Source organism: Ranitomeya variabilis, chromosome 1 (assembly GCF_051348905.1).
Source record: "Ranitomeya variabilis isolate aRanVar5 chromosome 1, aRanVar5.hap1, whole genome shotgun sequence".
Taxonomy (NCBI): Eukaryota; Metazoa; Chordata; class Amphibia; order Anura; family Dendrobatidae; genus Ranitomeya; species Ranitomeya variabilis.
Window position 1 is genome coordinate 1,010,417,636 of NC_135232.1, and position 27,178 is coordinate 1,010,444,813.

The following is a 27,178-nucleotide window of genomic DNA, read 5'->3' on the forward strand; positions in this document are numbered from 1 at the left end:
TTATTATCATACCGCTGAACAAAAAGTGGAATAACACGCAATCAAAAAGATGGATATAAATAACCATGGTGCCGCTGAAAACGTCATCTTGTCCCGCAAAAAACAAGCCGCCATACAGCATCATAAGCAAAAAAATAAAAAAGTTATAGTCCTCAGAATAAAATAATAATTTTTTCTATAAAATAGCTTTTATCGTATAAAAGCGCCAAAACATAAAAAAATGATATAAATGAGATATCGCTGTAATCGTACTGACCCGAAGAATAAAACTGCTTTACGTGGAACGGTATAAACGCCTCCCCCAAAAGAAATTCATGAATAGCTGGTTTTTGGTCATTCTGTCTCACAAAAATCGGAATAAAAAGCGATCAAAAAATGTCATGTGCCCGAAAATGTTACCAATAAAAACGTCAACTCGTCCCGCAAAAAACAAGACCTCACATGACTCTGTGGACCAAAATATGGAAAATTTATAGGTCTCAAAACTTTGAGACGCAAAAAATTTTTTGCTATAAAAAGCGTCTTTTAGTGTGTGACAGCTGCCAATCATAAAAATCCGATATAAAAAAACGCTATAAAAGTAAATCAAACCCCCCTTCATCACCCCCTTAGTTAGGGAAAAATAATAAAATTAAAAAAATGTATTTATTTCCATTTTCCCATTAGGGTTAGGGCTAGGGTTAGGGCTAGGGTTAGGGTTGGGGCTAAGGTTGGAGCTAAAGTTAGGGTTGGGGCTAAAGTTAGGGTTGGAGCTAAAGTTAGGGTTGGGGCTAAAGTTAGGGTTAGGGTTGGGGCTAAAGTTAGGGTTAGGGTTTGGATTACATTTACGGTTGGGATTAGGGTTAGGGGTGTGTCAGGGTTAGGGGTTTGGTTAGGGTTACCGTTGGGATTAGGGTTAGGGGTGTGTTTGGATTAGGGTTTCAGGTAGAATTGGGGAGTTTCCACTGTTCAGGCACATCAGGGGCTCTCCAAACGCGACATGGCGTACGATCTTAATTCCAGCCAATTCTGCGTTGAAAAAGTAAAACAGTGCTCCTTCCCTTCCGAGCTCTCCCGTGCACCCAAACAGGGGTTTACCCCAACATATGGGGTACTCGGGACAAATTGGACAACAACTTTTGGGGTCCAAGTTCTCTTGTTATCCTTGGGAAAATAAAAATTTTGGGGGCTAAATATCATTTTTGTGGGGAAAAAAAAAGATTTTTTATTTTCACGGCTCTGCGTTGTAAACTGTAGTGAAACACTTGGGGGTTCAAAGTTCTCACAACATATCTAGATAAGTTCCTTGGGAGGTCTAGTTTCCAATATGGGGTCACTTGTGGGGGGTTTCTACTGTTTGGGTACATCAGGGGCTCTACAAATGCAACATGATGCCTGCAGACCAATCCATCTAAGTCTGCATTCCAAATGGCGCTCCTTCCCTTCCGAGCTCTGCCATGCGCCCAAACAGTGGTTCCCCCCCACATATGGGGTATCAGCGTACTCAGGACAAATTGCACAACAATTTTTTGGGTCCAATTTCTTCTCTTACCTTTGGGAAAATAAAAAATTGGGGGCGAAAAGATCATTTTTGTGACAAAATATGATTTTTTATTTTTACGGCTCTGCATTATAAACTTCTGTGAAGCACTTAGTGGGTCAAAGTGCTCACCACACATCTAGATAAGTTCCTTAGGGGGTCTACTTTCCAAAATGGTGTCACTTGTGGGGGGTTTCAATGTTTACGCACATCAGGGGCTCTCCAAACGCAACATGGCGTCCCATCTCAATTCCAGTCAATTTTGCATTGAAAAGTAAAATGGCGCTCCTTTCCTTCCGAGCTCTGCCATGCGCCTAAACAGTGGTTTACCCCCACATATGGGGTATCAGCGTACTCAGGACAAATTGTACAACAACTTTTGGGGTCCATTTTCTCCTGTTACCCTTGGTAAAATAAAACAAATTGGAGCTGAAATAAATTTTGTGTGAAAAAAAGTTAAATGTTCATTTTTATTTAAATATTCCAAAAATTCCTGTGAAACACCTGAAGGGTTAATAAACTTCTTGAATGTGGTTTTGAGCACCTTGAGGGGTGCAGTTTTTAGAATGGTGTCACACTTGGGTATTTTCTATCATATAGACCCCTCAAAATGACTTCAAATGAGATGTGGTCCCTAAAAAAAATGGTGTTGTAAAAATGAGAAATTGCTGGTCAACTTTTAACCCTTATAACTCCCTAACAAAAAAAATGTTGGTTCCAAAATTGTGCTGATGTAAAGTAGACATGTGGGAAATGTTACTTATTAAGTATTTTGCGTGACATATCTCTGTGATTTAAGGGCATAAAAATTCAAAGTTGGAAAATTGCGAAATTTTCAAAATTTTCACCAAATTTCCATTTTTTTCACAAATAAACGCAAGTTATATCGAATAAATTTTACCACTATCATGAAGTACAAACAATGTCAGAATCGCCAAGATCCGTTGAAGCGTTCCAGAGTTATAACCTCATAAAGGGACAGTGGTCAGAATTGTAAAAATTGGCCCGGTCATTAACATGCAAACCACCCTCGGGGCTTAAGGGGTTAACTATGTCTTACAGATACTTTATTTTCTTGTTTTGATTGGTACTCCCTTTTCTTCCACAGGGTCACATTGAAACTATCTTTGACTGCAAATTCAAACCAGACGATCCTAATTTACTTGCAACAGCCTCATTTGATGGCACAATAAAGGTCTGGGATATCAACACATTAACAGCTGTATATACTTCACCGGGGAATGAAGGTGTTATTTATTCACTGTCCTGGGCTCCAGGTATATGGACCAATACTAAAATGCTGACAGAACCTTCTAGATATTTTCTGTTAATTCATGCTCCTAAGATAACTGTCCAGTCCTCCATGTAACAGAGGCAGAAAGCATTTATTTAGGATTTATTCGCAATATTTGGTGCCATTATTAAAATTTATGAAGAAATATGTATTTGACAGAAGCTTTGGGTTCACCACCGATTCTGAAAACGGGGCTCTTTTGGAATAGAGCATCCCTACTGCCTATCAATGCAGGGACATTAGAGAGCCACGTTCTCAGGAGCGGTGGGAGTCTCAGCAGTCAGACCACCACCCATCTGCAAGAGATCACCTGTATTCAGAATAGGTGCCAATGTAAAATGTTGGGGTTACCCTTTATACCCTTTATTGCCATAAACCACTTTTGTTATGACATTGCTCTAAGCCTCACATTCACCATGTGTAGGGGACCTGAACTGCATAGCCGGTGCGACATCCAGGAATGGGGGATTTATCTGGGATGTGAAGAAAGGAAAAATGATAACTCGGTTCAATGAGGTAAGAGCCTAAACATTTACATTGTGAGATGAGATGAAAAGAGCATAAGTGAGGTTACATGCAATAGTCCTAGGTGCACTCGAGGGCCGGCACATCATGGTGTGCGCACCGCCTGTACTGCATGGCCCTAGGAAAGCATTTTCACTTATCAGCGGGTGATCTGATGTACATGTTGTACTTTTATTTCATTATAGCATGGGAAAAATGGCATTTTCTGCATCTCATGGAGTCACAAGGACTCTAAGCGCATTGCCACCTGTAGCGGAGATGGATTCTGGTGAGTTTTGCTCACGGTGCGGACTCTGTCCAGTGCAATTTGGAGGTTTACTCTGTATAGTTATTACTCAGACTGGAGACAATGTGATTACAATTGGTCACTATTGTCTGTGATTTTTCAGCATTGTCCGGACAATCGATGGTAAAGTTTTGCACAAGTATAAACACCCAGCAGCAGTATTCGGCTGTGACTGGAGCCAGAACAACAAGTAAGCAGAAGTACTGTTCTGTAATGTGTGTTTTCACAATACATCCACCACTTACTTTGTGTGATTTAGGAGACCCCAAACTGTGCATTTGCCTCTTCACCTTGGGGAATCTTTTATTAAATGTAATGACAATAAGTTAGGGGATGAAGGGTCTCTGTCAGCACAGAATGACTGTTCAAACCAAGTACAGGCGCTCGGTGCTTCACAGCCGGGTCAACCATTTTATATACACCATCCCACCTGCTTGGTATCTCATCCTTCGCTGGTCCTGTGAGGTCAGAGCTGTCAGTCACAGAAGATGGGGGTGTAGATTGAAGAAAACAAGCAGGTGGGAAGGAGTATATAAAAGATTGGCCCCGCCATGAAGCACCGAGAATTAGTACTTAGTTTGAACCGTCATTCTGTGCTGACAGAGTCCCTTTAAATATATAAGAGAAGGTATCAAAGGGGCCCACCCTGAGATGTCTTTGTCAGAGACCCTTTACTTTAGTGAGCTGGGGGAGTGAGAAGGTTAAAAGTGTCTCCTTTTAACAAGACGCAATTGCACCCTGTTGTAAGGTGCACAAGTCTGTCCTGTGAGATTCCCTCTCTAAAATGTTTGTAAACGCCAAAGGGTCATGTTACCTCGACCATTTCCATTATGCAGAACATACACCAAGGCTAGGATGGGGTAGACAGTAGATAGAAATGCATATATGTCATGCTTAGAGAAGCAGGAATAATATCAAATTAAATGTTTTGTTTCTTGTAGAGATATGATTGCTACTGGCTGCGAGGATAAAAATGTCCGGGTGTATTATTTAGCCACCAGCTCTGATCAACCCCTGAAGGTTTTCACCGGACATACAGCCAAGGTTTTCCATGTGCGGTGGTCTCCTCTTAGAGAAGGGATTTTATGCAGTGGCTCAGACGATGGGTAGGCAGAGACTTACAATTTATTGACAATTTGCTAATGCATGCTTTCTAACTACTAGGAATTAGTATTATGCTATAGTGTTATTTTTCAGCACTTTACCTTGTAAATTTATATTACTTATCTCAAAATTGTCCTCTCTGTGATCTATAGCGTGTAGGTGATAAGGCTTCCATACACGTCAGACTACCGTTGGCCGAACCAGCCGACAGCCTTGTGTATATGAGGGCTTCCGACATGAGATCTCAGGGAAGATAAGGATCTGGCATGTCCGATTTTGGATGTCTGATCCATTTATTCTCTAGGTGATAAGCCGCTTGCAGAAAAATTATAGTCATAGAAGACACAGGAGCGCTCAGCAGAGTGAGCGCTCCTGTGTATTGGAAAGACGGCCAAGGTAGCTGCCGGACTAACGACCGACCAAACCATCATTCCACCAACAGCTATCTGTAATAATTATAGGGGATAACTCAGGAGACTCTTTACGTGGAACAAGACAACTACAGGACACAGTTTTATAAGTGGTAAAGTCTATATTATCACACGGTGATTCAAACAGGTGCAGAGAGAAACTCAAGTCCACAACACTTGGTGTAAATATCAAATGCAGCTCAGCAGTCTATAGGAAACTTCAGAAGAAAATGCAATCACGCAGAAAGTCTATGAAGCAAAATTATTCTTGAGGATACTTGACACGAATAAATCCTTGCTTAGTCCAAAACACAGATAGATATGCTTATAAGGCAGTTCAAATAATATCTTAGCTCAACCAGGGAGGCCTGGGTAATAAGTCTCAGGTTCTTGCAGAGCAGAAACAGCTTACATGTCCAGCAAATGCAGATGGAAGTAAACACGAGCAGCAGATGAAGGATGATTACTGGAAATTGGTGTATGCAGCAGGAACTCAGAGCAGAGTACCAGGATAACCCCACAGGTTCACAGGAGCAGGTATATAGCCAGGGAGTCACCAGAGGTCAGGAGCTGGATGCAAGACAGAATACTCTAGCACAGACTGAAGGCTGGGGTGGAGTTTTATAGCAGGAAGACACAGTGCACATGAGACCAAAGACGCCATCTTGGAAAAGGGCAGTAATGCACAAAAGGTAAAAAATGTTCATAGTCCTGACACTATCTAATGTGTATGGGGGGCTTTTCCCTCATTAAGATATTAGGGTGCTATTCTATATTTTGCATTAGAAAATCTGTAATTCTTACATTGTAATATTTGTTACAGAACTGTACGTATCTGGGACTACACACAAGATGCTTGTATAAATGTTCTCAGTGGCCACTCTGCCCCAGTCCGGGGATTGATGTGGAATACAGAAATACCATACCTTCTAATATCTGGAAGCTGGGATTACACTATACGAGTATGGGACACCAGGGACGGAACCTGTTTGGACACTGTGTATGACCATGGGGCAGATGTATATGGTAAGGTGGCTGTCTATTTTTTTTAGTTTAAAGGGGTTGTCCACTTGTCAGAGAACTCTTTCTCAATCACTATGTTTCTCGCAGTAAAATAATAACACCTATACTCGCCTCTGGTGCTGGCATTGTTCCAGTGGTGTCGGCACTTGCTCTTCCGTGGCTCACGTGACATCGTTATATCATGCGATCCCTGTGACCAGTCAGCTACTGCATCACTCTCCTTTATCCAAGTCAGACATCTGAGGGATGTCAGAGCCGCTCTCACTTTCTCCAGATGTCAGTTACGTCCGAAGGTGCCAGCACCTGAGGTGAGTATAGCTGCTCATATTTTAATTGAAGGAAACCTAGTGAATGAGAAGGCGTTGTCCGAGTAGTGGACAAACCCTTTAATAATTGACCTGTGACATGGCTAATATGTCATTACCTTTTTTTTTTTTATTTACAGTTTATAGGCTTTCTATTTTCTTGATAATGCTTCAAGGGGTTTTCCTACCAACAACAAATATTCATGGTGCGGCCACCCACTTTCATGAAAACAGGGATTCCATGTCCCTTGTGTGAGTGGAGTCTTATTTAGGCGTGACCATTGCTTCATTCCCTGTCTGTGAGAGCGATGGTCACACAGACAGGAGGATTCCCGTAGTCAGACCTCCACCTATCTTGGGGTAACTTCTTTAAAATTACATAAACTAAACAGGGAATAGGTGAATAATTTGTATATTCCACTCAACTGATGGTAAACATTAAATATACAAAATGAAAATTGGTTTCTGAGAACTTAAAAGAGGCTGTCATAGAAAAGCCATTGATGTCACATATCACTAGGTTCATTCAGTGAGAGGAAGAGGCCTGACCAATGTGAGAGCAGCTTTACAAATCCACAATCACCTCCTATCGTCTCTGCTCAGCTTGTACTGGAGAACATGAGGTTAATCCACTAAGGCCACATGCACACATTGAGTATTTGGTCAGTATTTTCCCTCAGTATTTGTACGTCAAAACCAGGATTGGGTGATAAATACAGAAGTGGTGACGAGTTTCTATTATACTTTTCCTCTGATTGTTCCACTCCTGATTTTGGCTGACAAATATTGAGGTAAATAACTCACCAAATATTCAACGTGTGCACGTGGCTTTACAGTCACTAGCTGACCACTGGTTGGCCCCTATAATTCATAAACAATATGGCTTCACAAGTAAAAATAAAAAATACATCCTTTTTACATTTTGATTTTAATTCTCTCCTCTGATTTACTATTAAATTCCCAATTTGCAGTATGTTTAGAGTGGAAATCCTTTTGAAGAAATTTTCCAGAAATAACAGTGATAGCGTTATGAAAATTCTAAAAGTGTATTTATCGGAATAACCTTTACCTCCCCATTGGCTTCCACTAGGTTAAAATAAGAAACTCAGGTATTACCCTTCTCTTGGTCCAGCGCTGCATCCCCGCTGAAGTTATGACTGTAGTGCACAGGACCGCTGCAGCCAATCATTTGGATCAGTGGCTCGTGCTGACTACATTGAAAAACCCCATAAACAAATTGCATAAAGCTATCAGTAAAGACTTCAAAAACATTCCTCATGGGAACAGCAAAGGCTATAATCTAAGAATCACACACCTAATATAGGGCCGCGTCTCAAGCGTAGGTGAAGACCAGATACTTGTCAGGATTGGTGGGTCCGAGCTGCTCATTCTCACTAGTATGTCTTGCTATGACATAATAATAAAAGTATATTCTGAGAGATTTAGATTTTTGTATGTTTCATCCCCTGATGATCACTCAGGTCTAACATGCCATCCCAATCGACCGTTCACTATGGCTTCTTGTTCCCGGGATTCCACTGTGAGGCTTTGGTCACTAACGCCATTGATTTCACCTCTGCAAATAAATATTCTGGCAGATCGTCCGTGGGAAGAAATAATTGGCAACACGGGTATGTGATCATCCTAATTCTGACTACCGGAGGGATGATAATTTATATGTTAGTAAGAAATCTTTGTTTTCTTCATCTGTTAGACCGCGCCATGGAGCCTGGCGCCCCGCCTTTACTATGTGGGAAAGTATCGCGGGATATTAAACAAGAAGTGGACAAGCTAACCGGTAATCTGAGGAGCAAGAAGCTGAGATGGTTTTCAGAATGTCTGTCGGTAAGGGCCATGTTCCTGCAATTATGAGACGCCACTTAAGGGATTATGTCATCCAGTTATTACGTTGTTTGTATATATATTTTTTACAATGTTTTGTATTTTCCACCAGTATCTATATTGATAAAAAAATGTGGAGCTTTACTTACTAATTACAGCTTGAAATTGTAAAATACTGTATATCTGACTGATGTCTGCAGTCGACATGAGCTTTATGATAATGTTCATGTAGTTTTAGTACTCTGCATTCAGTAGCAGGCTTCACGATACAAACTGAATACATTATTAAATAGATCTCTTATACACGATGAGTGAATCTTTTGAAATCCAAATTCTTCATCTTTGCCAAAAATTTGATTTGCGGCAAATAAACTTGTCTGGAATTTCTACACTGCAAACCTTGTAATTTCCCATAAAATCCGTGTGTAACACTCTGAGGTCTCCTAGGACTGTATTGATCCTCTCTTCAGCTCTTCAATGTAAACACAACCTTAGGTTTAGATCACTTGGACATTACTCTCTGGCTAAGAAAAATGGATGGTAACCGGTTGTGATGAACAGCGGTATGCCAGTGTAAGGGTCTAATATTGGACTATTACTACCGGGAAGAATGGAAAATAATTCATTTCTCTTAAACACTCATTCGTTGTGAGGTAGACAGTTGTGTTTACATTTCTGGAATACGGATCTTTTTCTTCTATCGTTTGGCCTGTCCATCTCACTAGTCAGGAATCACACTTTCTGTGACACTCAAGCCTTGGTTTCAGGATTTTTCTTCAGAAGAAAAATTAGGACAGAAAAATATTAAACTGCCCTGTGTGGGAAGAATATAAAAAAAAATGCTGCTGGTACTGCGGTATATTACAGATGAATCAGTTCCCGGTTACACTGACTATGGAGGTACAGCATAACCTTATCATTTTAATCTTTAGATTATTATTCACCACTCGATTTTCAATGTAATACCGCGCTGAAGTAATACACCACAGTCAGATTAGGCCGTGCGCTCTGACCTCCTATCCCTACACTGTACCAGCATAAAATGGGGCTCCTTGGCCAACCTGTATCTGTTACTATAATGCCTGTGATAGCCCCCTCATTGGCTGGCCATGTGATCGCTGCAGAGCATTATGGGGAAATCCGACTGGCCTCTCCTAATGTCATTAGCGCGATGTCTGTATCACCGCTCAGTACACAGTGAGTGGCAGCTGTAAGCACACCCTGACATATTGACGGAAGACATATTAACCAAGCAGTGACTGCAGCCCTGCCGTCTGTATGACTGAAAGCTCAAGGCTACCGGGAGGAAAAATGGTAGCTGCTATTAACCTGCAGATTAACCCCATACTTGTAGGTTAATAGCAATTGAGCACATGGCAGGTCCCTTTAAGATACATGAAGGGGACGTCAATTATTACTACACTTGGAAACCCTTCTAATCTGGCATATGACTATAAGGAGAGGTCTTATTGCTACCTTACCATGTTAAGAACTATACACCATAATTTAATGAAGCTGTCTTAATCTTTAAAAAGGTTGAAAACAAAGTGAATCTTTAAATTTGTTTAAAATATAAAGATATTATATGTGATTGTACAAAGAAAGGTGACTGGATCTCAAGATATCTGCTGGGGACAGTCGCCCAGTCATTGGTGTGATGCAGGGAGCCATTACAGTCATCGCCTATTATACTGTGAGCGTGGCTGTAATCCCTCGCCAGCACTTTGATTGACAGACCGGCCTGCAGAGTGTGTGTGCAGCAAGTGTGTGCGCAGAGCTGGCTGTCAACATAAATGTTGGGATCTGAATACAGCTGCGCTCACAGAATAGTGACTGTAACCACCCCCTGCACCGCTCTGATGACTGGAGGCAAGTGTCAGCAACTTCATTTTTTATGCTTTAGCTGCTGCTGTAGTGAGACCCTACTGTCTAAAATATTAGGAGTACGAGGGAATATCGGGGAGGGACTTTCCTAAGAGTCAAGAATTAGTACTTAGAAAACAATGGACACATACTAGTCCTGCACAGGGGCCTTAATATTGGTATCCACCATGGCTAGTATAATTAGCAGATAGCATTTACTCTTATTATCTGTTTGTTTCAGCCTCCAGGTGGCAGTAAAAATTTATGGGACTTAGTTGCTGTGTTAAAAGGTCAAGATGACAGCTTACTGCCTCAAAACTACTGCAAAGGAATTATGCACATGAAGCATCTAGTCAGGTTCAAGACGGTAAGTGGTGATATTTAGATGTAGTAGTGGTAATATTGCATTTCTAAATATATAAATATGTGATTGTTCATTCTCCAAGCAGCTTAACTGAAATGGCATTTCACTGAAGGGGTTTTCCCATCTTATAAAGTACCGTATTTTTCGGACTGTAAGACGCACTGGACAATAAGACGCAAATAGGTTTTTAGGGGAGGAAAATAGAAACAAAAATGTAAGCAAAAATGTGGTCAATTCCATACTAATATCCCCCATCCTGGTATATATATGTCCCTAATCCAGGTATACATGGTCCCCTCATCCCCATCATGGTATGCATGGTCCCCTCATCCCTGTATGTATGGTCCTCTCATCCCCATCATGGTATGCATGGTCCCCTCATCCCTGTATGTATGGTCCTCTCATCCCCATCCTGGTATGCATGGTCACCTCATCCCCATCCCGGTATGTATAGTCCCCTCATCCCCATCCTGGTATGCATTGCCCCCTCATCCCCATCCTTGTATGCATGGCCCCCTCATCCCAATCCTGGTATGTAAGGCCCCCTCATTCTCATTCTGGTCTGCATAGCCTTCTAATCCCTATCCTGGTAGGCATGGTCCCCTCATCCCTATCCTGGTAGGCATGGTCCCCTCATCCCTATCCTGGTAGGCATGGTCCCCTCATCCCTATCCTGGTAGACATGGGCCCCCTCATCCCTATTCTGGTTTGCATGGACCCTTCATCCCTATCCTGATAGGCATGGCCCCCTCATCCACATCCTAGTAGGCATGCTCCCTTCATCCCTATCCTGGTATACATGGCCCCCTCATCCACATCCTGGTATGCATGGCTCACTCATCCCCATCCTAGAAGGCATGCTCCCCTCATCCCTATCCTGGTATACATGGCCCCCTCATCCCTGTCCTGGTTTACATGGCCCACTCATCCCTATCCTGGTTTACATGGCCCCATCAGAACAAAAAAAATAAAAAAAAAACATAAACTATTCTACTTGCCTTCCCTCTGCTCCCTCACAGCATCATGTTATGATGCCAGCAGGTAATTTATCCTTGTAAGCAACGCATGGCAGTGTGCCTGCTTCTAAAGAGAATGAATATTCACTACTCTCCACTGCAATAGATGTGGAGAGCAGTGAATATTCAATGATCTTTAATAGCGGGCACACATGATCGCCTGGCAACTGCAGGAGCTGGCGGCTGCTGCTCTTGTGCCCGCTATTAAAGGTCAATGAATATTCACTGCTCCCCACTGCTATGGGAGTGTCGAGCAGTCAACATTTATTCTCTTTGGTAGCGGGCACACGTGATAGCCTAGCAGCTGCAGGAAGCTGGCGGGTGCGGCTAACACTGTGCCTCTATTAAAGAGAAATTAATATTCCCTTCTCCCCACGCCCATATTCCCTCCCACCTCTCGGTGCCATCTTCAGTGCATAAAGGTGGGCGGGACTGTGGTCGTGGGGAGCAGTGAATATTAATTTCTTTACCAGCGGGCACAGGATTAGCCGCAGCAATCGTTTCCTGCCACCTGTTACTCGCTTGTCCTCCGCTGCCCTCTTTCACCTCCCCATCCACAGCAGGTACATCCGGACTATAAGACGCCCCATTTTCCTCCAAATTTTTGGAGGAAAAGAGTGCGTCTTATAGTCCAAAAAATACGGTAATATTATAATGCTAGTATATGCTATCACTTTATGATTGGAGGTAGTCCGACCTCCGGGACCCTTTTTCTGCAGAGCAGTACTTCGGTCTATTTACCTATAAAAGGAACTAGGGAACTGCAGTCAGCATTGCTGATCATACAATGATGCCATCATAGTAAGACTGGAGGAAAACTAGGGCCTAAATAGTTTACAGATATTTAAAAACCCTTGAAAAAGCAGGTTATTTAATAAGCAAAACGCGCGTTGGGGATTCCAACATTTGTGGTAACAAGTCAGGCTGATTCTATCAATGTGTAAGGTAGTTTCTTCTTGAAACTTTTAATAGTACCTACAGTGGGTACGGAAAGTATTCAGACCCTTTTACATTTTTCACTCTGTTTCATTGCAACCATTTGGTAAATTCAAAAAAGTTATTTTTTTTCTCATTAATGTACAGTCTGCACCCCATCTTGACTGAAAAAAACAAACAGAAATGTAGAAATATTTGCAAATTTATTAAAAAACAAACAAACCTGAAATATCACATGGTCATAAGTATTCAGACCCTTTGCTCAGTATTGAGTAGAAGCAGCCTTTTGAGCTAGTACAGCCATGAGTCGTCTTGGGAATGATGCAACACGTTTTTCACACCTGGATTTGGGGATCATCTGCCATTCTTCCTTGCAGATCCTCTCCAGTTCCGTCAGGTTGGATGGTGAACGTTGGTGGTCAGCCAATTTCAGGTCTCTCCAGAGATGCTCAATTGGGGTTAGGTCAGGACTCTGACTGGGCCAGTCAAGAATGATCACAGAGTTGTTCTGAAACCACTCCTTTGTTATTCTAGCTGGGTAATTAGGGTCATTGTCTTGTTGGAAGGTGAACCTTCAGCCAAGTCTGAGGTCCAGAGCACTCTGGAAGAGGTTTTCATCCAGGATATCTCTGTACTTGGCTGCATTCAGGTTTCCTTCAATAGCAACCAGTCGTCCTGTCCTTGAAGCCGAAAAAAAACCCCATAGCATGATGCTGCCAGCACCGTGTTTTACTGTTGGGATTGTAGTGGACTGGTAAAGAGCAGTGCCTGTGGTATGTGCCACACATACCGCTTAGAATTATCACCAAAAAGGACTTTTTTTCATCTCATCAGACCAGAGAATCTTATTTCTCATAGCCTGGGAGTCCTTCATGTGTGTTTTAGCAAACTCTATGCAGGATTTCATATGTCTTGCACTGAGGAGAGGCTTCCGTCAGGCAACTCTGCCATAAAGGCCTGACTGGTGGAGAGCTGCAGTGATAGTTGACTTTGTGGATCTTTCTCCCATCTCTCTTCTGCATCTCTGGAGCTTAGCTACAGTGATCTTGGGGTTCTTCTTTCCCTCTCTCGCCATGGCTCTTCTCCCACGATTGCTCAGTTTGGCTGGACGGCCAGGTCTAGGAAGACTTCTGGTGGTTGCAAACTTCTTCCATTTAAGAATTATGGAGGTCACTGTGCTCTTAGGAATCTTGAGTACTGCAGAAATTCTTTTGTAACCTTGGCCAGATCTGTGCCTTGCCAATTCTGTCTCTGAGCTACTTGGCCAGTTTCTTTGGCCTCATGATTCTTATTTGGTCTGACATGCACTGTGAGCTGTGAGGGCTTATATAGACAGTTGTGCACCTTTCCAAATCAAGTCCTATCAGTTTAATTAAACACAGCTGGACTCCAATGAAGTAGTAGAACCATCTCAAGGAGGACCACAAGGAAATAGCATGTAACTTAAATATGAGTGTCTGAGGAAAGGGTCTGAATACTTATGACCATGTGATATTTCAGTTTTTCTTTTTTAATAAATTTGTAAACATTTTTACATTTCTGTTTTTTTTCAGTCAAGATGGGGTGCAGAGTGTACATTAATGAGAAAAAAATGAACATTTTTGAATTTACTAAATGGCTGCAATGAAACAGTGAAAAATTTAAAGGGGTCTGAATACTTTCTGTACCCACTGTATATGTCATAATTGTGGATAGTTTTGACCTTTGTGTCACCACTTTGGGATATTGTACGTTTGTATGCACATGTTTCAGCAGCAAATATTACCTGTATGTCTGTCTTGAACTATGTAATTTACTACCTTTTTACTAGATTTTGTAATTAATAAAAGATATATTTTAACCATTTAAACTGCAATTTTATAATGCAATTAGGTCTATGTCTGTATCTAATGATATCATATTGTAAGATGGAATACCCCTTTTATTGTTTTAAGTACTGATCTTGTAAAACATGACCATCTTAAATAGCACTAAAAAGTAATCTTGTTAAAAGTACTGGCAAAAAGCGTAAATGGAATGAAGGACTTATTACGGAGTGTCAAGATGAGATTGCTACTCAACACAAAGAAGACAAAGATATTAATTACTGCCAGGTGTTCACATCAAGGAGCATTTCACTGTCGATGAAGACACAGCTCATACATAGTTTGGTCTCTTCTCTGGTAACACACGGATGCAAAACCTGGACGATAAAGAAACAATACAGAAGACGACGCCTTCTAAATGGGGTGCTGACGAAGGGTATTATCAATAGCATGGAATGCAAGAAGAACAAACATCAATTTTTGAACAAATCAAGCCAGACTCTCGAAGCCACGATCACTAAGCTACGACTTACCTACTTTGGACACATCATACGAAGAGAGCAATCACTGGTGAAGAACATCATGGTCAGAAGAATAGAAGGAACAAAATGAAGGGTAAGACCAGCAACCCGATGGCTTAATACTATTAATAAGGAAGTAAGTAGTAAGGAACGTGGTCGCTCATCATGAATTTGAATAGCGAAGGTTGCCATGCCCTTATTCCACTCCAGCTCTATCCACTTTGACAGAGTTGAGTGAAAATGGTGTGAGAACGCCAAAAGTCACAAAGTTTTAGCAAATCCTATAGTTGCGCCAAAATTTCACAATTTTCTAAGCTTTCTACTCCAGAACTCTGACATAAATGCTTTTGATAAATTGGGTCCTAAGTCTAATATTGTATTATGAAATCTGATCACTTATTTGCACAGAGATATGGCGATAATCTGGTCACATGTGATACGGAGTAATAGATTAAACGTAAAATGTTGAGTAACAATAAACCATGTGTTTGTGTAATGACAGTCTAAAGCTCAAGAGTTAACAACTGTGAAGATGTCTAAGTTCGGTGGTGGTATTGGTGCGCCAAGTAAGGAAGAAAGGCTGAAGGAAGCTGCTGAGATCCACCTGAGACTAGGACAGATCCAAAGATACTGCGAGCTTTTAGTGGAACTTGGAGAGGTATTTGGTATTGCTAACTAATTACTTTCCATATCTGAACCCAAGCATTTCTGCGAAATCACACCTAGATTACTGTAGGATTATGTCTGTCATATAACTGCTCATGAAATAACTGCTACCTTATTACTAACTGCCAAATAACTACCTACCACATTATTGTGTACCATGTAACAGCATAACTGCTTACCATAAAACTGCCCACAACTTGACTGCCTACCAGATAACCTCCCACCACATAACTGCCCACCATGTAGCTGCCCACTATATAGTTGCCCAAGACATAACTGCCCACCACATAACTGCCTACCAGATAACTGCCCTCCATATAACTGCTCGCCATATAACAGCCCATGACATACAGTGGGGAAAATTAAATAAGTATTTGATACACTGGCAATTTTTCAAGTTTTCCCACCTCCAAACAATGGAGAGGTCTGTAATTTTTATTGTAGATGCACTTCAACTCTGAGAGAGACATAATCTTTAAAAAAAAAAATCCAGAAAATCACGTTGTATGATTTTTACAAAATTAATTTGCATTTTATTGCATGAAATAAGTATTTGTCACAATGGAAAACAGAACTTCACATAAGGTACAGAAACCTCTGTTTGCAGTTACATAGGTCAGATGTTTCCTGTAGTTCTTGACTAAGTTTGCACACACTGCAGCAGGGATTTTGGCCCTCTCCTCCATACAGATCTTCTCCAGATCTTTCAGGTTTCGGGGCTGTTGATGGGCAACATTGAGTTTCAGCTCCCTCCAAAGATTTTCTGTTGGGTTCAGTAAATGCAATTTAATTATTTAAAAATCATACCATGTGATTTTCTGTTTTTTATTTTTAGATTCTGTCACTCACAGTTGAGATGTACCTACGAGAAAAATTTACAGATGTCTCCATTCTTTGTAGGTGGGAAAACTTGCAAAATAGGCAGTGTACCAAATACTTATTTTCCCCACTGTAACCGCCGAATACATAACTGCCTACCAGATAACTACCACCATATTACTATTTATTATTATTATTATTATTTTATTTATTTATATAGCACCATTGATTCCATGGTGCTGTACATGAGTAGGGGTTACATACAAATTAAAGATTCCATTTACAGAAAGCAAACTAAAAATTGCAGACTGATACAGAGGGGTGACGACCCTGCCGTTGCGGGCTTACATTCTACAGGATGGTGGGGATTGAGACAATAGGTTGAGGGTTGTAGAAGCTCCAGTGTTGGTGAGGCGGTAGCTTCGGTAGTGGTGAGGAGGCAGCAGGGTCCGTGCAGGCTGTAGGCTTTCCTGAAGAGGTGTGTTTTCATGTTCCGTCTGAAGGCTCCGAATGTGGTTGATAGTCGGATGTGTTGGGGCAGAGAATTCCAGAGGATGGGGGATATTCGGGATAAGTCTTGGAGGCGGTTGGGTGAGGATCGAATAAGTGTGGAGGAGAGATGGAGGTCTTGGGAGGACCGGAGATTACGTGAGGGAAGATATCAGAAGATTAGCTCAGAGATATATGAGGAGACAGGTCATGGATGGCTTTGTAGGTCAGTATTAGTAATTTGAACTGGATACGCTGAGGGAATGGGAGCCAGTGAAGGGATTTGCAGAGGGGGGAAGCGGAGGAGTAGCGAGGAGAGAGATGAATTAGTCGGGCAGCAGAGTTAAGGATGGACTGGAGAGGTGCATGGGTGTTAGCAGGGAGGCCACAGAAAAGGATGTTGCAGTAGTCAAGGCGGGAGATGATGAGGGCATGCACAAGCATTTTAGTAGATTGACAGTTGAGGAAAGGATGGATTCTGGAGATATTTTTGAGCTGGAGGCAACAGGAGGTGGAAAGAGCTTGGATGTGCGGTTTGAAGGACAGGGCTGAGTCAAGGATTACTCCGAGGCAGCGGACTTCCAGTACGGAGGAAAGCGTGATGTAGTTAATTGTGATAGATAGGTCAGGTAAGGAAGATCTATGAGTTAGAGGAAAGATGATGAGTTCAGATTTGTCCACATTGAGTTTGAGGAAGTGAGAGGCGAAGAAGAAGGATATGGCTGATAGACACTCCGGGATTCTGGACAGCAGGGAGGTGATGTCCGGGCCAGAGAGGTAGATCTGAGTGTCATCATCATCATAAAGGTGTTACTGGAATCCATGAGACTGAGTTGTCCCAGGCCAAGTGTATAGTTTGAGAAGAGTAGGGGTCCTAGAACAGAGCCTTGGGCGACTCCAACAGAGAGAGGGTGGGAGTGGGAGACGCTGAATGTGCGATTGGAAAGGTATGAGGAGATCCAGGATAGGGCAAGGTCTTCGATGACAAAGGAGGAGAGGATCTGTAGTAGGAGCCAGTGGTCAACTGTGTCGAAAGCAGAGGACAGGTCTAGAAGGAGGAGTACAGAGTATTGTCCGTTAGCTTTGGCTGTAAGTAGGTTGTTAGTGATTTTGGTCAGGGCTGTCTCAGTTGAGTGATGGGGGCGGAAACCAGATTGTAGATTGTCTAAGAGCAAGTTAGATGAGAGGTGGGAGGAAAGTTCAGCGTGGACGTGCTGCTCCAGGAGTTTGGAAGCGAATGGGAGCAGCGATATTGGGCGATAGCTGGACATAGCAGTTGGATCGAGGGTTGGCGTTTTAAGGATAGGCGTGATTGTGGCATGCTTGAAAGCAAAAGGGAAGGTGCCAGAAGTTAGTGATAGGTTGAAGAGGTGGGTTAGGGATGGGATAAGTGTGGTGGTGAGGTTGGGGAGGAGGTGGGATGGGATGGGGTCGAGCGCACTGGTGGTGAGGTGTGATTTGGAGAGGAGACAATTAAGACCCCCTTCAGTGGTGTTGGATAGGGAGGTTATGGGGTTTGGGCATTGGTCTGGTATACAAAGGGCTTGTGGTGGTTGAACAATGAATACTTGCCTTGTTTGGTTGATCTCATTTTTAAAGTGTGTGGCAAAGTCCTCAGCAGAGATGAGGGAGGTTGTAGGGGGCAGTTGGGGGCGGAGGAGGGAGTTAAAGGTTTTGAATAACTGGGGTTGTAGGATAGGGAAGATACGAGGGTTGTGAAGTAGGCCTGTTTAGCAGAGGTGAGAGCAGATTTAAAAGCGAGTGTTGCCTGTTTGAATGCAGTTAAGTCATCTTGCAAATGTGTTTTCTTCCAATGCCGCTCTGCAACCCTGGACACTTGCCGGAGCTTTTTAGTGGTGTTATTGTGCCAGGGTTGTCTATTGATACATCGCACTCTGTCATGAATGAGAGGGGCAACCGTGTAAATAGTTGATGCGAGAGTGGCATTGTAGAAAGCAGTGGCACTGTCTGTGTCGTGGAGTGAGGATATGGATGCCAGTGGTAGGATAGTCAGAGAGTGTGTGGATGTCTAGGTGTGCGAGGTTTCTGTGGGGGTGCACATGTTGCTGGATATGGGTGACCGGTGAGGAGGACAGGGATGACAAGGTGAGCAGATGGTGGTCGGATAGAGGGAGAGGGGAGGTGGTGAAGTTAGATAGAGAGCAGAGACGGCTGAAGACCAGGTCTAGTGTATGTCCGTCTGTAGATGGCTGCGGAAGACTACTGAGTAAGTCCAAAAGATGAAGTAAGGGACAGGAGTTTGGAGGCTGTTGACTGAAGGGTATCAGTGGGGATGTTGAAGTCATCCATGACAATGCTGGGAATCTCAGCAGAGAGAAAGTGAAGAAGCCAGGTGGAGAGTTGATCAATAAAGGCCGTGGCCGGGCCCGGAGGTCGGGATATGACGGCCACTTGGAGGATTGAGGGAGAGTAGATGCGGACAGAGTGGACTTCAAAAGAGGGGAGGATAAGGGAGGGTAGAAGTGGGATTGGGTTAAAGGTGCAGTTTGAAGAAAGGAGAAGACCCACTCCTCCACCATGTTTGTTGCCGGGGCGAGGGGTGTGGGTGAAGTGGAGGCCGCCATAACACAGCGCAGCAGGGGAGGCGGTGTCAGAGGGTGTTAGCCATATTTCTGTGAGGCCAAGGAAGGCAAGCTTGTGAGAGAAAAAAAGGCCATGAATCACATGAAGCTTATTGCAGATTGAGCGGGCATTCCAGAGTGCTCCAGAGAGAGGGAGCAGGGGGGTGGGCGTCAGGGGCACGGGTTTTATGTTGGAGAGATGGCGGTAGTTCATATTAGATAGAGAGCGGTAGGAGGGGGTAGTAATGGGAGGCATAAGCTGTGGGGGTTCAGGGTTGGGAGATATGTCGCCAGCAGTGAAGAGAAGCAGAGAGAGACAGCAGGTGGGAGAAGGAGAGTGGCTGGCTTGTTTTATGTTTTATTAGGACAGATTTGAGGTTGAGGAGCAGCTCAGCAAGGGAGGTCAGGTGGGGAAGAAAGAGGGAAGGGGAGATGATTATTTGGTTAGAGGGTGCTGGGGTTTGGGGATAACGAAGGAGAGTGAGGATTAGTGGAGCAAACACTGTAAGGGCATATGTAAACATGGTGATGGAGTAAAATGGGTTATTAGAAAAGCTAGATCCAAGTAATAAGAAGTGCTTACTCAGCAGACATACCCAAAAGAGACAGCAACATAGAGTGGGATCTTGACTCCTAACGTGACTAATTGCCGTTGAAATAACTGTGGCGTCTCGATGCTCAGCTGTGTGATGCTTTGCTGCAGGGATGCGCGTGCCAGACCCCACATGCGGGCACCCCTTAAGATGCTACTAAATTTATAGGACTGAGTAAAGGATTAGGTGAGATGTATTGTGGGACCTGATTGGGGATAAATTAGCTATTAGACAAACACCCCAGGGGAGGTTACATGATCAAAGGCACCTAGCCTGGCTACAACCATATGCTCTAACACCTTGCACAAGATAATATCTCCTGTGACCCCAGCATGGATATACAGCAGTAAGTATTTAATACAATACAACAAATGAATTTAGCAAACATTCAGCCGGCACATTAAAGGAATTGTTGCAGGATGATAGGCAGCAGTTGACAGGAATATTACTGCTACGCGTTAGTGCATACCACGTAACAGCATACTATATAACTGTTTACCATAAAACTGCCCACCTCATAAGTGCCCACCAAATAATGACCCAAGGTATCTTCATACGTGTGTTTTAACTTGGTATTAAAACAAAAAATAAACTCTTACAAAAGGCTGAGATCATACATGCCCGTTATTACATGTTAGATCTGTGAGTAGAATTTTATACAGCTATTCACTAATGTCTTGTGCCTTGTCTTTCATAGTGGGATAAGGCTTTGTCAGTGGCTCCTGGTGTTTCTATGAAATACTGGAAAAAATTAATGCAAAGGTAAGTAACTAGTCAATAGTTACTAAATTATAAAGTCATATAAGTAATTTGGGGCAGAACTATACATAAAAAATTATGAAACGTAAAGATTGACTACAAATGTTGGAAAGACACACTGAAATACAATGTTGTATTACTACTAATTAAAAAATCCTGAGGATATAACTTTGGTACATTCCCATTTATTTCTGAAGATATCTTACAGTCTATGAAAAAAAATGAATTGGTCCAATAACAATGAGCAGGACTGTATAAATCAATTTTCCCATTCCATACCTTCCTTTACCTTCTTCTGCATAAAAAAATGAACATGTGAAAAGGCCACTAGACAATGTTCTGTGCTTGGACGTGTGAGTTTGGCCTAGAATAAGAATTTTTACAGCCGTATACGAGTTCAATGTCCTTCTGGTCACTGCAGGCCTCTCAAGAGTTTTACAATTGAGTATCTGGATGAATGGGGGATGTGTTAGCTCAAGGGTCTCCAAACCATTGGTGCAACCTGTGCATACAAACAGGGTCCCAAGAGGTAAGGGGGGGCCAATGCCACCTCCAAAATATGTGAAATTGGGCAATAAGATTTGTGATTGAACTGCAAAAGCCATATATTGTGCAAGGCCCTCTTCTGTCTGTGTCCACCAGTGTGTTTCACTTATTAAGGAGATATAAAAATAAAGGTCAAAATGACTTAATCTGGCAGTTAAAATAAAAATAAAATAATGACCTGTCAACATTAAATTGGAGATTGAAAGAAGCCACCTTACAAAGAGGGAACCCCCTCCCGCATGCGGAGGACATAGAATCGTCAAGGCTGATGTCTCTTGTTGGATAGAAACCCAAGTACCTGATAAGGCTACGTTCACACATCCGTTTTTTGCCGTCAGGCACAATTCGGCGAATTTTCAAAAAACGGATCCAGCGAATGACGCCAGCCGGATCCGTTTTATCCCATAGACTTGTATTAGCGCTGGATTGCGCCGGATGGCCTTCCGTTTTGTCCATTTTTTGCCTGATCTGGCAAAAATTGTGGATCCGGCAGCCGGACAAAACGGACAGATGAACTTTTTTTGTGTCTTGCAAAAGACCAGACAGTGCCTGATCCGGCGCTGTCCAGCTTTTCCTATAATGGAATCCTATGGCGCCAGAAATTGTATTTTTCCATTCTGGTCTCTCTCTCGAACAGGAAGTTCAAACTCCATCCCCGGGTTTAAAAAAAAAAACATCAAAAAAACGGATCCAGCAAAAAAACGGATTCGTTGCATCAGTTTTTCACCATTTGCAATGGATCCGGTTTTTTTAAAATTCGCCGGATCCTGCCTGACGGAAAAATAACGGATGTGTGAAAGTAGCCTAAGCAGTGAGCCGAAATGCTGCCTTCCTGGGCTTGGGGCCTCATTATGATCTGATCTTCATCAGTGTTTGTGATATGATTTTTATCAGTGTTTTGGTAGCTTTTACCATCAGGGATTACACAGCTTCTTCTACACATTGATGTGTTGAAACCGGAGTGAGCACTGATTGAACACTGATGCCATCCATGTGCTGCCCCTGATCTTTACATCCCTAAGACTTGTATGGGTAATTTTGATCCGTGATTCAAATGGAAACTGTTCACGTCTCCGTGATATTTTTGTGGACAGTGTAAAAATGTTATCCCCTGATGTCTAGTAGCAACCTGAGGAGCACATTCTACAGATTGTCTGTTGTGTAACACTAAAGGGTACATTGTGCTTCATTTTAGAAGAGCAAGTCAGCTTATCGATGAGGAAAATGATGATGTGATTCCTTACTGTATAGCCACCGGTGATGTGAAGAAGCTTGTCAACTTCTTTACTTCCAGAGGGCAACTGAAAGAGGCTTTACTAGTGGCACAGGTATTAAATCTTCCATCTAACTGGTATCATCCTTTTCTACCGGAAATAGACCTTTGCCGTAGTATCTCACAATAAAGATGGCTTATCTGCTGTCCCATGAAGAGCTATAGCTAAAAAAAAACAAACTGTAATTTTAAACATATTCTGTACCAAAACATAAAACCTGAGTTCTCCTGCATCTGTGCAATGTCTCATTTTAGCTGCTGACCAGTTTCATTGCAAGATCTGGTTTAAAATAAAAAAAAAATAAAAATCACCTTTACTAACTAGGGTTGCCCTAATGCCACCTCTCTGCTCCTCCCTGCTGGTCTTTATTGACATAACTGCAGCGGTGACATCATATCTACAAGATGTTGACGGCTGCAACCAATCATTGACATCAGCGTTCATTCCCGGTAGACGGCAGCTGTCTTAAAAGTCACTTTTTACTGATTAACTGGTGTATTTACTTCTAGGCAGCGTGTGAAGGAAATATTCTGTCCAGTCATGCTCCAGTCACTACTGCATCCCCAGCTCATGGCAACAACATAGAAGACTACAATGAGTAAGTGGTGAACGCCCAGTTATCTATCTTTCCTGGGAAATAGATTAACATACTTGTCTTTTTTTATCTGTCTCTATTTTCTCTGCAGACTCCTTCATCGAGTCAGTGCGGAGCTGGCAGAGTGGTATTTCCAGGATGGTCGGGCCGTACTTGCCGCTTGCTGTCACTTGGCCGTAGATAACATTGAAGTAAGTTTTCACATTGTAGTTCTGATCCAGCAATGAGGAGCTAAATCTATGAAGTTGCTCTCTAGCTACTCTGTAAGGATTCACATGTCATCAGCGAGCCATGTCATCAAGTAGAGATATAAAGTGGAGCACCAACTAAAGAAACCCTACCTGGAACTCTCTGATATACTTCTGTTTTCCAAATCACTCACTGTAATGATCAAATGATGCAAGTATAGGACAACAGCCCCAAAATGAGCTTCCCCAAGACTCTTACTGCCTGCATTGTACAACTAGGAGCTCATGCACGTCTGAGCACGGGCCGCATTGCATGGACTGACCACGGGTCTCCTGGACTGAGCATGACAGTTTCATATATTTCTATAAAGCTATCACGCTTGTATCAGGAGACCTGTGGCTAGTCAGTCCATGTTCAGACCATGTTTCACAGACATCTTCATCAGCCTTAGAGGCTAATGTAATGGCCTTGATGGTGGAATTTGGATTGTCAGTGCCGATTTTCATCACTTTTTATTACAAAAATAGTGCTGTCGGCAGTCCGAATTTTTCCTGTTGGAAACTCAGACCCCATTTATAGGTAAAAGACCCATTGGATCCTTCATTTAATAACATAGTTCCCTATGTATTGTATGTCCCAACTGGGTCACACTTTAATTTTTGGCCTTTATCCAGTGATTTAAATATTATTAACATATCTATAATCTTAGACTGTAGAAAATTATTGGTAATTGCACTCATTGTGAATTTTGCATCTTACCTGGGATGGCTGCCACCTAACTAATCACTGAAATGTCTATCCAAGCATGGTACGACTTGTATGGACATAAAATACTAAAATACTTCTCACTCTCTCCTTATGACATCTCGGGAGGGGGAGTGCAGTCTCGGATCTGCTTTAAGGGGACACATAGTGGTTGATAGGTCATTGAGATTAGTGCAATTACTACAAAAAAAATTTATGGTTCTCCCTTGAATTATTAAGGCTTTGGAAATTACCTAGAGAATCATCTAACTGTACGTCATATCATACATATTTTAAATATTTTAGAAGTTCAAAGTTTTGCATCATTTTGCTATATTCAAGAAAAAAAGAAGAATTTGCCACAGTCCAATGTAGCTTAAAAAAGTGGGTTGCGTATTCACCAAAACAAGACTTCCCTAATTAGAGTTAGGCTAGGGCTATACAGCGACACTCGAATCGCAGCGACACCTTGCAACTCTGGATGTAATGACTTTCTATGGTACTGTGTTGTGACCTGCAGTATTGACAGTGAGTTGCAAATGTTTCCAGATGTATTGGATTTTCTGTCGTTGATCACAAGTCGCATGCGACACACTTGCCTTAGACTTCAATGCACGTCACCTGCGACACGCGACTTATTTGCAACTTGGCTGATTTATTTAAAAGAAAATCTAAAATTTCTAAAATAGTCACAAGACAGCAAGTCACACAAATGTGATTGTTGCTTGACTTTTCAAAGAATTGTGACCCATGTCGCCGTGTAGCCCTTGCCTTACCTGGCTCAATGGGTCCACAGATTTTGAATACTTTCCATTATCCCCGATCTTAATAAATCCCAATAATTTAGAATTTTCTGTTAAGTCCTTTGGGGTACATTGTATCTGGCTTATGAATTGAGTCCCTCATTGTCATCTCTCACTTTGCACAGCGCCATCCCTATTAATAAACGTGAACCTCATCTCGGCCATGTTATATCTATGCTTTACAAAATGGTCAGTGACCAGTAACTCATCCAGTGTCTTCCTTACTTTATTGGTGCTGAATCAGTCAGTACCTACATAGAGGAGGCCACATGGATATGGTAAGATACCACATGATCTGATTGACTTTACTGGAAATCTTCCATCTGTCCTTGGATGGACTAAGAATCCCCTTTTCGTTCTAGTACAATAACAGCAGATGAGGCTGAGAAAATATCCCTTTTTCCTCACCTTCGGACTTTTCAGACCCCACATCTGCTCCCACCAACCGTCTTTTAGGATTCTTTTTTTTGTTCTCAATAAGACCTCAGTGAGACACCTGGATTTCAGGGACCCCAGAAGCATCTCACCCAACTGACAGTTTCATTATATCTGAGATTTTATCCCTTGTGTGCACAGATGGAATACGTCCAATTGTCTTGTCTCTTTCTTCATGGGTTGTAGGCTATTTGGTTTTAGGACCTTTCAATTTTCATGCACATTGGCCGATTCATCATTTATTCAGGTTTTCTAGAATGGATCAACAAATTTTGCAACAAAAATTCTTTGCATTAGTGGTTGTGCTGTTACTCTGTATTTATTTGCTTTATTCAAGCTAGCCATGGCCAACCTCATCCGTGGAAACGAGTTAGAACTGGCAGTATGTGTGGGCACAGTCATTGGAGAGGGTGCAACGCAGGCAACTCAATATGCACTGGAGCTCCTGGCAAGAAAATGCATGACCGTAACCACATGGTACGTACAGATTATAGGCAAAGTGCTTATACATTTACTTGTATTTTCTTTTTCTGTTAGTTAAAAGAAAAGAGAAAATCTGTTAACTCTGAGATTGCTGTAAGGGCAGGTCCACATGACTGGTTTTCACAGATAGCACTCATACTCTTGTTGTTCTATGGAGCTGTGCACATGTACAATTTTTTTCCTTGGACTGAGTGATCTGAGGAAAAAAATCTGTGAACTGTCCTGTTTTGATCCAGGTGTCTTTTATTTATTTTTTTTCTCTCCACCTCCAAGAAAAATGGATTTCACTGTGATTAATTTCTGATTAGCAGGCCACATTCACACATTCAGTATTTGGTCAGTATTTTACCTCAGTATTTGTAAGCCAAAACCGGAGTGGAACAATCAGAGGAAAACTATAGTAGAAACACGTCACCGCTTCTGTATTTATCACTACTCCTGATTTTGGCTTACAAATACTGAGGTAAAAACTGACCAAATACTCAATGTGTGAACGTGGCCTAATAAGACCATTTTTCTAGGATCAAGATTCCATCTGATTTTTACACACCCATGTCCCTGAAAACCCGACATTTCATATGCCGCGTACAGTAGTAGCATGACACGTTAGAATAGATATATACACACAGAATAGATATAAAGATGTCAGTCACATATATAATTATTGCAGTGCTTGTTTAGCTTACTGTACATGTATTTAATTACTAAATAAATTATTTTTTTTAAAAAATGGTGTGAGTTCTAAAAGTATCAGCTCTCAGCCGTCCCGAAAAAGGCACATCCATAAGATGGCCAATTCTGGCACTTAGCCTTGCTTTTCCCACTTGGCCTTGTGTGTTGGCAAGTGGGATGATAGTATTGGGTTGATGTCAGCTTTGTATTGTCAGCTGACATCAACCCAGGTGTTAGTAATGGAGAGACACCAAAGACGGCCACATTATTAACCCCATAGTCAAATTTTCAAAAAATAACACCCAGAATAAAGTCCTTTATTTGAAAAATGACAGACTCCTTTATTGAATTAAAATTAACCAAAAACACTTATACTCACCTTTACGCCCAATCCATTGAATCTCATGTTCCCTGTAAAAGAGTTAAGCAAATAAAGAACCATATTCCTCAACTGTCTGAAGGGAAGATAATAATCCAATTGTCCCGCAACACATCTAGCACTGCTACATCTAGATAGCAGGCTGAAGTGTTGCATGATGCAACAATACAGCCTGCCATCCAGCAGAGACACTGAGCTGACATGCTTGCTCAGCTCAGTGACTCGTGGTGATGTTAGAGAGGATAAAGGAGTTCTTTGGATATGAACTCACTCAACTTTATCACATCACCGCAAGCTTGAGAAAGTTTTCATGCTTGCAGTGCTATCAGAAATGTGA

The 27,178-nt window shown here is 42.1% G+C and overlaps 1 protein-coding gene across 14 annotated transcripts in view; it reads left to right on the forward strand.

Moving 5' to 3' along the window:
* WDR17 (WD repeat domain 17) overlaps positions 1–27,178 on the forward strand; it is a 158,934-nt gene that overhangs the window by 94,524 nt on the left and 37,232 nt on the right. For all 14 annotated transcript variants that reach the window (XR_013220017.1, XR_013220018.1, XM_077279529.1 and 11 more), the window contains 15 exons: positions 2,628–2,796; positions 3,238–3,329; positions 3,524–3,606; positions 3,728–3,814; positions 4,566–4,730; positions 5,962–6,164; positions 7,948–8,097; positions 8,181–8,311; positions 10,413–10,538; positions 15,316–15,471; positions 20,660–20,724; positions 22,463–22,595; positions 23,051–23,139; positions 23,228–23,327; positions 25,645–25,784. Coding sequence is in view for 12 of the 14 variants with exons in the window: in XM_077279529.1 (XP_077135644.1) it covers positions 2,628–2,796; positions 3,238–3,329; positions 3,524–3,606; positions 3,728–3,814; positions 4,566–4,730; positions 5,962–6,164; positions 7,948–8,097; positions 8,181–8,311; positions 10,413–10,538; positions 15,316–15,471; positions 20,660–20,724; positions 22,463–22,595; positions 23,051–23,139; positions 23,228–23,327; positions 25,645–25,784 (1,889 nt within the window). In the remaining 2 variants the exon portion in view is untranslated. The remainder of the gene's footprint in view (positions 1–2,627; positions 2,797–3,237; positions 3,330–3,523; positions 3,607–3,727; positions 3,815–4,565; positions 4,731–5,961; positions 6,165–7,947; positions 8,098–8,180; positions 8,312–10,412; positions 10,539–15,315; positions 15,472–20,659; positions 20,725–22,462; positions 22,596–23,050; positions 23,140–23,227; positions 23,328–25,644; positions 25,785–27,178) is intronic.